At 40.0% G+C, this 9,533-nt stretch overlaps 1 protein-coding gene across 1 annotated transcript; it reads left to right on the forward strand.

Annotated features, from left to right (window-relative positions):
* Positions 1–293: 293 nt before the first annotated feature.
* On the forward strand, positions 294–9,184 carry cabcoco1 (ciliary associated calcium binding coiled-coil 1). Its single transcript, XM_022766076.1, has 7 exons — positions 294–330; positions 436–560; positions 650–738; positions 6,250–6,419; positions 7,790–7,928; positions 8,741–8,813; positions 8,895–9,184. Exons 2-7 carry the CDS (start codon positions 495–497, stop codon positions 8,973–8,975), a joined length of 618 nt encoding a protein of 205 aa, XP_022621797.1. The 5' UTR covers positions 294–330; positions 436–494; the 3' UTR covers positions 8,976–9,184.
* The last annotated feature ends 349 nt before the right edge of the window (positions 9,185–9,533 follow it).

Consider the following 9,533-nt stretch of genomic DNA (forward strand, 5'->3'; position numbering starts at 1 on the left):
GCTTTTTTAAATGATCAAACTGATGCAGTAGTTACCATCAACAGGCCCCGGAATACTGTGCACATTTTATTGATGACTTTTCTGGAATGCCGTCAGTAATATTTACTGATTTTAATTATTTTATTTTAACTGATGATATTGATATTCATACAATAGCATTGACAACACTGAAAAAAGACGTTGTAGGAGACGTGAGTAATGAAGCCCTGTAGAACGGCTAGTTTACAGAACGTGTCCTACAGTAAATGGACGAAAATTTGCAAAAGCACATACAGTTTTTCCGATCAGAAAAATTCAAAACAGAAGGCTGGAACCAGCTATCATTCCAACGTGAGGCATTATTCTATGTTTTTGATGCCTTAACACATGCTTCAACTATCATTTATGATCAGATGAAAGTTTTAATGTATAAACATGTGAATCTCTCCCCGTAAGTAAGATCTTCACCGTTGAGGCCGAAGGGCTGTTGCTATGGCAACGACAATAGCGTCAACATGTCTGGAGGAGCTACACGTCGTGAAAATAAAGAGCAACCAAAAGTAAAGGACAGTAAACTACAGGTAGATCTGAGCTTTGCGCTTATCAGAAGTGTTTGCTGTGTTTGTGGTTGATTTGTTTGACATGGCTGGACTGTGTTTTGTCTTGTAAGAAAGAGGACGCTTTGTTTCTGCAGTGGGAAGCGCTGTTTCTCCAACAAACCGCAGAGCTGCAGCAGCGCGGCGCAGACGACCTTCTGTTGTAAGTAGCCTTGACGCCTGTACTACGAAGCATGTTGAAAACACTCGGGAGATCTTTTCGTAATTTACCTTACATTGCTAAAACCCACAAATTGTCCCAAAAAGAGGAAGTGACCTCATGCCCTGGTCTTTCATCAGTTTTTTTTTGGGCTTTTTGTGCCTTTAATGGACAGGACAGTAGAGAGACAGGAGATGGGGAGGCAGAGAGAGGGGGAATGACACGCAGGAAGGGGCCGTCCGATGCGGGAGTCGAGCCGGGAGCCAGCTGCAGCGAGGACTGTGGCCTCTATATATGGGTCGCCTGCATAACCCACTGCGCTACGCGACGCCCCTTTCATCAGTTTTAAGCCACATTTTATGTCTCAACTGTCAGATCTTTGCTGTTTTAACCGTCTCTTTCATCTGGACGAAGGATTTAGCCATAGGGCGTCTGGATCTAAAGTTCTCAATATATAGTAATAGCATTAGCAAGAGAGTTACCATCTCTAAGCTGAAGAAATGCTGGTGTGGAAACTGAGGTCAGAGAGAAGAACAAGTGCATCCTTGTGCATCTCAACTATAGCCATGGCCAAAGCCAAGCACATTTCTGTCCTAGGCTCCTCTGGCTGTGGTAACCAGAATGTGACCATAAACAATCATGCCACTCTCCCATGGACCGGCTCCATCACCACAGAAACTCCAGCGCATGCTATATCAACCCAACCACAGGATCCGTGGTTGCTCCTAGGAGCAAAGCCAATGGCCAATGGCCACTTCCACTAAGTGTGATGTCCCAGCAGAGGTATGGTCTCTGACTGGTGGGGGGAGCATAAAGGCCCTGCTGAGCTCGACTCCACGTAAGCTGGAGCACTGGTCTGTTGCCCGATCCTTCCATGGATGCGAGATCCACACCCCCTCCTCCTCCTCCTCATCGGTGACTTATTTTTAGGAATATCCACACAAAAGCAGCTGTGACCCACTGCTTTCCAGGTGCCAAGGTCCCTGATATCCTAGAACAACTACCGTGGTGTTCTTAAGATCCACCCTCATGTCCAAAAAGTCATTATTCATGTTGGCACAAATAACACCGCGCTTAAGCAGTCAGAAATCTTGAAACTTGATTTCCTCTGTTACTCACTCAAAGTCTGTGAGAAGCGTGTTTTTATCTGGTCCCATCCCCTTTTTTAACAGATTCATTGGCGGTTTTAGCCTGCTTAGCCTCCACACCTGGCTCCAGTCAGCCTGCACTTCACAGAACTTTGTTTTTATTGATAACTTTAACTTGTTCTGGGAGCAGAAGTCTTTTTTAGCATAGATGGAATCCATCCCAATCTGGATGGCGTGCGTGCATTGGCAGCGAACTCTATAACAAAAGATGACGCATTAAACGCAATGCCAATGGTATAGAATGGTGTACACTTCCTTTCTCCTAAGTGGGTGTGGTCACTCCACTCCTCATCACCCCCACCTCATTTGGAATTGTTTTGAGCAACAATCAATCTAGCTAGAAGGGCATTGCAAAGTGACACCAGGTAGCTCATGCAGGCCTATTATGCAACTGGTATGAAATGTGACAGTTAATATCTAACTTTATCCGGACTTACCTGTCTTCATCCTTTGAGAAAGAACAGACAGATAAATTTGCTTTGGCTTTGGCAATTTTAACACTAACTGATGGATTTCTTGTCCATGTCAAAACAATACAAGACAATACAACACTGATTGATACAGTACAATTTTGTACCTTATTTTCCCGCTCATTTTCATCTGCTAGCTTGATATCTGATTAACCCAGTACAAGATCATATCAGTCTAATAGCCTAATACTCTCTGTTTTCTCCTCCAAAAACGGTTAAAAAATAATGACAATAAAAGAAATGTTAAGCAAAGACACACAAGTTTTATTTAAGTTTTAACTTTTTATTCATGGTTTCATGTCCATCCAAAGATTACTGTCTCCGGATCCTGGTTATCTGGTTGGAAAGCAACGTCAGAATAAAGTAAATTTACTCCTGATCTATCAGTCTGAAAAATGCCATTTTAATGTCAGAATGTTCTGGAGATCTGTGGCTTGTGAAAAATGGGTCCAATATTTATTTCGGTGACTATGGCTTGAAAGAATCGGTCATAATCTGTGATCACGTTCACTTCTCCCATCGGAATGAATAGACTCACCGCCTCCTTTCTCAACTGTTTCTGTTCATACCATCAACACAGTCCCATTTGCGTGATTCACTTATAAGACCACACGCATAATGTCAACACTTGTATCTAGCCATTCTTCCTCGCCACACCCCTCAACAATAAACAACCTCAAGTGCTCCCCCTATCAACATGGAACACCCCTTTTGCTGAACCCTGCATACCCCAAGAGAGTCTGTAAGACAAGTCAGGTTTTAAACACTGTGCTTTTCAAAATATCAACTTCTCTCCCAGGCAGGAAAAGGACTGCAAGTGTAAACCCACAAAATTTAATTATGGTAAATTGTAATGCACCTCAGTCATCTAATCACAGAGATACAACTGATACCAAATTTGCTGTATTAAATATAAGATCCTTAAATAACAAACCACCTTTCATAACTGATTTCTGAGCACAATATTGACTTTTTGTGTCTGTCTGAAACTTGGCAGCTCCCTAATGACTATTTAACACTAAACCTAGCCACTCCCCCTGGGTTTGTGTACGTTGACAAACCACGCAAATCTGGTGGTCTTGCAGTGCTCCACCACTCAACATATCCTTATATGTTGAGTATAAGGATATAAGGATAACCACTCAACATATAAGGATATGTTCAACTGTGCCTGTACAATAGACTATGTCATTTGAATGTTTTGCCCTGAAATATACTGGCTTACAGCGTCTGTTATGTTTACTTATATACCGTCCTCCCAGAACATCCTGTTTTCATTAGTGAACTTTCTGAGCTACTCACATCTGTTTGTTCTATGTTTCACTCCATTTTGTTAGTTGGTGACCTGAATATTCAAATTGAACTCATTGAAAATGTTAATTTGCTGCAGAATTCAATCCCTCAATTCCCGCACATCAACTTCCCCACACATACTAAACGTCATACACTGGACCTTGTCTGCTCCTCTGGTACTACTCCCTGTCCCCTCACATCAACTTCATTCCTCTTGCACTATCACATACAGGAACATCAAGAGTTATCTGAGTTATCTGAGGACACCCGTTCTTATGAACATGTTGGAGGCTGAGCTCACAGACAATTACACAAACTCATCAACCGATGGCCTGGTCTCTAAATTTAATGTGCTCCTCTCAGATACCTTAAATCATCTTGCTCCTCTAAAATCTCGCACTCAAATGGTTTACGACAGAGCTGCGCAAAATGAAGGCAGCTGATCACCAACTGTAGCATCTCAGCAAGAAAACTGGTTTAACTGTAAATATACTAGCATACAAAGAGCATTTCAGAGTTTACAAGGAAGCACTTGACAAGGCAAAGACCACTTACTACTCCACCATTATTACAAAAGTACAAGGCAACCCCAGAGCTTTTTCTTACAATCAATAAGCTACATCAACCACCAAAACAATTTCCTCAAACTACCTCTACAAAACTCTGCTGTGATTCCATAGACTTTTTCCAGAACAGAATAACTTCCATCTACCACCAGTTACATAATATGTCCATGAAATGTAATTATATCACCCCTCCCTCCTCTCCCTGTCAGTTTTTCAGCTTTCTCCCCTGTCGATGAGCAACATATAACCACCGTTAGAAAAACTCAAAGTCTACCATGTGCCTTCTTGACCCCATGCCCACTCCTCTGATAAAATCATGCCTGCCTGTCCTCTGCCCCCTGCTGACACGGATAATTAATACATCTCTTCTCTCTGGCTCTGTCCCTTCCTGTTTAAAAATGGCTGCTGTCACCCCAGTCCTAATAAAACCTGGAACTGACCTGGAGGACCTCAACAACTACAGACCAGTCTCCATTCCTAGCAAAACTCCTTGAGCGCACTGTGGCCAGCCAGCTCCTGGCTCATATGTCTGACAACAACTTATGGGAAGAGTTCCAATCTGGGTTTAGGACAAAACATAGTACAGAAACTATCCTCACCAAAGTGACAAATGACCTGTTCATAGCCTCAGATTCTGGTTATCTCAACATACTCATCTTGTTAGATCTGTCTGCCACATTTGATACAGTCAGCCACAAACTTCTCCTGGACAGATTAGAACATTTACTTGGTGTCACCGGCACTCCATTATCCCGGTTCAGGCCCTACCTCACAGCAAGAAAACAATTTGTCTCCATCAATAACCTCAGGTACCACATCCTCCCTTTCCCATGGTGTTTCCCAGGTCGCAGTTCTTTGGCTACTATTTATCATTTACCATTTACCTCTTGGACACATAATTCGTCGGCATGGCCTCAATTTCCACTGCTATGCTGACAGCACACAAATCTACATCTAAACCAAGCTCACAGACACTTTGCCACCATCCAACCTGACCGACTGCTTAAATGAAATCAGTGATTGGATGACCTGCAATTATTTCAAACTTGGCCAAGATAAATCTGAAGCCATCCTCAGCGACACTTTACAAAGTTCCCCATTTAAATCTCACCATCCCTGGGTTCATTATATCCTCTGCAGGTGAAGTTAGAAATCTTGGTCTAACTCTAGACTCCACCGTCTGTTTTAACACACATATCAAAAACATCACCAAAACAGCCTCTTTCCATTTCAAGAACATCTCCAGATTACCCATTCTGTTGCAGAGACCCTCATCCTCATTTATCACATCTCGACTTGATTACTGTAACGCTCTTCTCCTTGGTGTGCCTTCACGGGCATTAAATAGACTTCAGATTGTTCAAAATTTAGCTGCAACTTTAGTCACACACAGTCCTGGGAGCACCACCCCTACCCCCACTCTTCAGCAACTACTCTGGCTCCCAGTTAAATACCACATTCACTTTAAAATACTGCTACTTGTCTATAAATCTCACCATGGTCTAGCACCTCAATACCTAACCAATCTTCTCCATCCCTACAAACCCTCAAGGTTTGGACAGACTGCACACCATGGGTGATAGGGCCTTTAGTATAGCTGGCCCTAACCAATGGAATGCTCTCCCCCAGACTCTGGTTGTTTCTTTTAAGTCGCAGCTTAAAACCCATTTATTTCAGCTGGCCTTTCCTAGTGCTCTGTGAAATGTACACTGTGCACTTGAATTGTTGAATTGTTGCTTTATTTATATGTGCATATGAGTATGTATGTATATATATGTTTGTGTATGTATGTATGCATTTTATATATACGTATATATATATATATATATATATATGCGTGTGTATGTGTATATATAGTGTATATTTCATTATTTCATTCATACTTTGCCTATCTAGTTTGCTCTGCAAAGTGTCCCTGGGTGTCCTGAAAGGCGCTTATAAATAAAATGTATTATTATTATTATTATTATTATTATTGTTATTATTATTTATTAGCACGTAAGTGACTGTGGTTCAGTGTGTACTGCTTGTCTGTAGGGAACTGAAGGAGATCCTGGGCTTTAGAAACCATCAGACCTGTATGAAGGAAGCTGCCCTCCTTGATTACTACGTCTTTGGTTTCTGGTGGACTAAAGAGGCCAAGTTCACCCCCAAACAGACCGCCTTCACCATAGCTGTACTACACATGCTGCTGGAGAACATAAGAGGTAAGTAGGACAGACAGGCAAAGATATCTTATAGGGAGTGAAAAGAGGGAGGTAGAAAAAACAGTGTCTCCATAGATCTAAGCATCCTGAACCTTCTCAAAGTAATCAGTTATTTTCAGCCACTGTTCTCAAATTTATGCTTCATCAGATCAAATTAAATGAAATTAAACTTTACAGGACCATACCGGAGGTTTTGCATGTTTTAGCCCATTTATAACAAATTAATGTACATTATATCAAAGCTAACCATGTATGTAAATCTATCACAGTGTACATCAAGTCAGGATTTTTTAACTAACTTACATCATATTTGAAAATTTGAAAAGATTTGAAAAGTCTGCTCTGCATTAACATGCAATGATCATGTAACTTTTTCAAGAGTCTGCTAATAGATTTTCATGCAGACAACATGCATTTGAAAATCTGATTTGTCCGGGGTTTACATTATGTTTGTGTAGCAAATAAGATACAGTGGAAAATATAGGATCTAAATATAGAGGTGTGTGAAAAAGGAAAGCACAAAATGAATTAAGAAACTTAATGTATTTGCAACAGGCCTTGTTCACAGCACACATTATGACTTGGCATAGCAGAAGTAAAGGTGATGATAATGGCTCTGTAACATTCAAGTGTTCCAGTAAGCCATGACAGTGTGACAGTGAGCTAAAAGGAACCATACCAGGATTTTGAAACTAAATCATTGTTCATTTTATCATTCACAACTTAGCTTTTCCTACTGTGTAAAAACGTCTGAATGAAAACAGACCTCTGCTGTGTCTGATATTACTTCCTTGCTCACGCATTCACCATATAACAGGCACTTATTAGTTGTAGAGCTGCACAAGAGTCATTTTCTAATCTAATAAAACACAGCATTGCATTGTGTTGACTGAAAGTAGGGTGCGTGCCATGGATGCTACTTTTTTGTTCCATTTTGGATTTTTGAGGGCATGATACAGAGTGTTAATGTACACACTTATTATTATAGTGTATTATATAGAATAGTGGAGTGATATTAAAAGACGCTTTAAACTGAGTTATCAGCTTATTAAGTGCACCTCTACAATCTTAAGTGATCCATACAATAGCCCAGCATCAAATCCTGCATTTTTAGATTAGAATATTAGAAATAGCTCTCAATATAAAGCTGTTCAATACAAAACTATAACTATAACTAAACTATAACTACCACCTCAACATTGACCAGGATGTTAAATTGACATGTTTCTGATACATACGAAAATTGCTCATTGTAAATGAGCACTTGATCTTTAAAATGTGTTTCCATGATGCAGAAAACATGACTTGTAAATGCATTACACATATATCATAATCAATACACTAAACAGTGTCTTTTCATCATATTCCAGAGAAACAGATGGGTTTAGTGGAGAATTTGATGGAGTTTGCTAAGGCCTTAGCTACTGCCTGCCAAACGTCAGAGGAAGACACCACTTCACTTCTGGACAGAGATGAAGCCACAGAGCTCATATGTTACATCAGAAACAGGTAACAAGAAAATCTAAAAATGATTATGTATTGGGCAGAAATATCTATACATGGGGTTTTCCAAAATGTGATTCAAAGGTTCCATTATAGGTTATGTAGTGGAAATGTCATATTTTATATTAATCCCATGTTATTAACTTTGTGTCCAATCTGAGCTTGTAAAATGATGTTCACAAATTATTCCAAAGTGTGCAGTTGTAAATCAACCTATAAACATGTAAAATAAATCTGCATGAGAAATTCAAGTTTTTTCATGTGTAAAAAGATTTGTATCTGTAAAAAAAAAAAAAAAAAAGACGGTGAATAAAATCTATTTAGAAATGATGTCAGTGGTTAGGTTAGGACACAAAGGGAAAGTGTTTTTGTGAATATGTATGTACAGATCAAGTGGCAACCTCTGGGGCTGAAAAAATTAAGCCAACACAGACGTGCCAAAAACTCCACTTCTTATATGGCCGCTTGAGTCTGGCTCCAACAGTGAGTCAATCCCCCTAGACTCCCATGTGAAAATGTCCAACTTTACAGCAGAAATAAACATGTTTACAGCCTATTACAAAAAACTGTCGCCACGCTGGGAATGTCCAGGTGGGCCCAGCTGGGGCATAGCTGAGGGTGGTGACTGCTTAATTGTGACATCACAAAGTTATTGAGGTCCTGACAGCTTGTTTTAAGGCAGATATTCTGATACTTTCACAGTGTTTATTTAGCACCTAGACCTGCTTTATAATCAGAAAGATGTGGAAATCTCACTTTCTACAACATGGGACCTTTAATAATTATACAGCTGACCCTGTGTGTTGTGTTGGTTCCAGTTTGTTTCAGAAGTACAGACTCTACCAGCTTCTCCTCACCACACCGAGAGAGGAGTTACTGACAGGCATGAAGGTAAGGCAGCTTGTGACTGTGGTGTGTGTGTGTGTGTGTCTATATTCCTTGAAGTAATATTTTAAACATGATGTGTTCCAGAGAACCATTGAGGTGTTCAGTTGTCAGGATGCTCTCATGCCGTTGGAGGAAGACATTTCCAATCATATCTACTTCCAGTAATCAGACTTCCTGATATCCAGAAAAATGAACAGGTGATGATGGCTACATGGATGGATGGACCCAATGAGTGTGAGCTGTGACATGTGATTCCCTTGTTGTCCACAGTGGGTATTGTCTGGAATCATACTATAGCAACAGTACTATATTTGTTTCCATTTTGCTTTGTTTTTAGTACCCATCATTGCCACCCTTATTCTGTCTCATCTTGTTTTCATTTATCAGTTATATCATTTATCATTTATTATTGTTATCTATTTATTTACTTTGTGTTCTTACTCTGTAAAGCGTTGTTATTATACTCAGATGGATCAAATAACTTAAAAATAAATAATAAATTACTTGACAATTTATTGGTTCAAATGGTATGTAACAATGACACAGACAAAGTTAGGCATGGGCAGGTGTGTCTTTTTTTTCTTTTCACAGTAGATGGGATGCCTATTTACAAAATAATAATAAAACAATCCTTTCTGTACTATAAATATGGCTCCTTATAATATATGTGCTATCATCCCATATTGTACAATGATTGCAGCTTGCCTCTGTGTATGTAGTGAA

Source organism: Seriola dumerili, unplaced genomic scaffold, assembly GCF_002260705.1.
Source record: "Seriola dumerili isolate Sdu_G_001 unplaced genomic scaffold, Sdu_1.0 BDQW01000807.1, whole genome shotgun sequence".
NCBI lineage: Eukaryota > Metazoa > Chordata > Actinopteri > Carangiformes > Carangidae > Seriola > Seriola dumerili.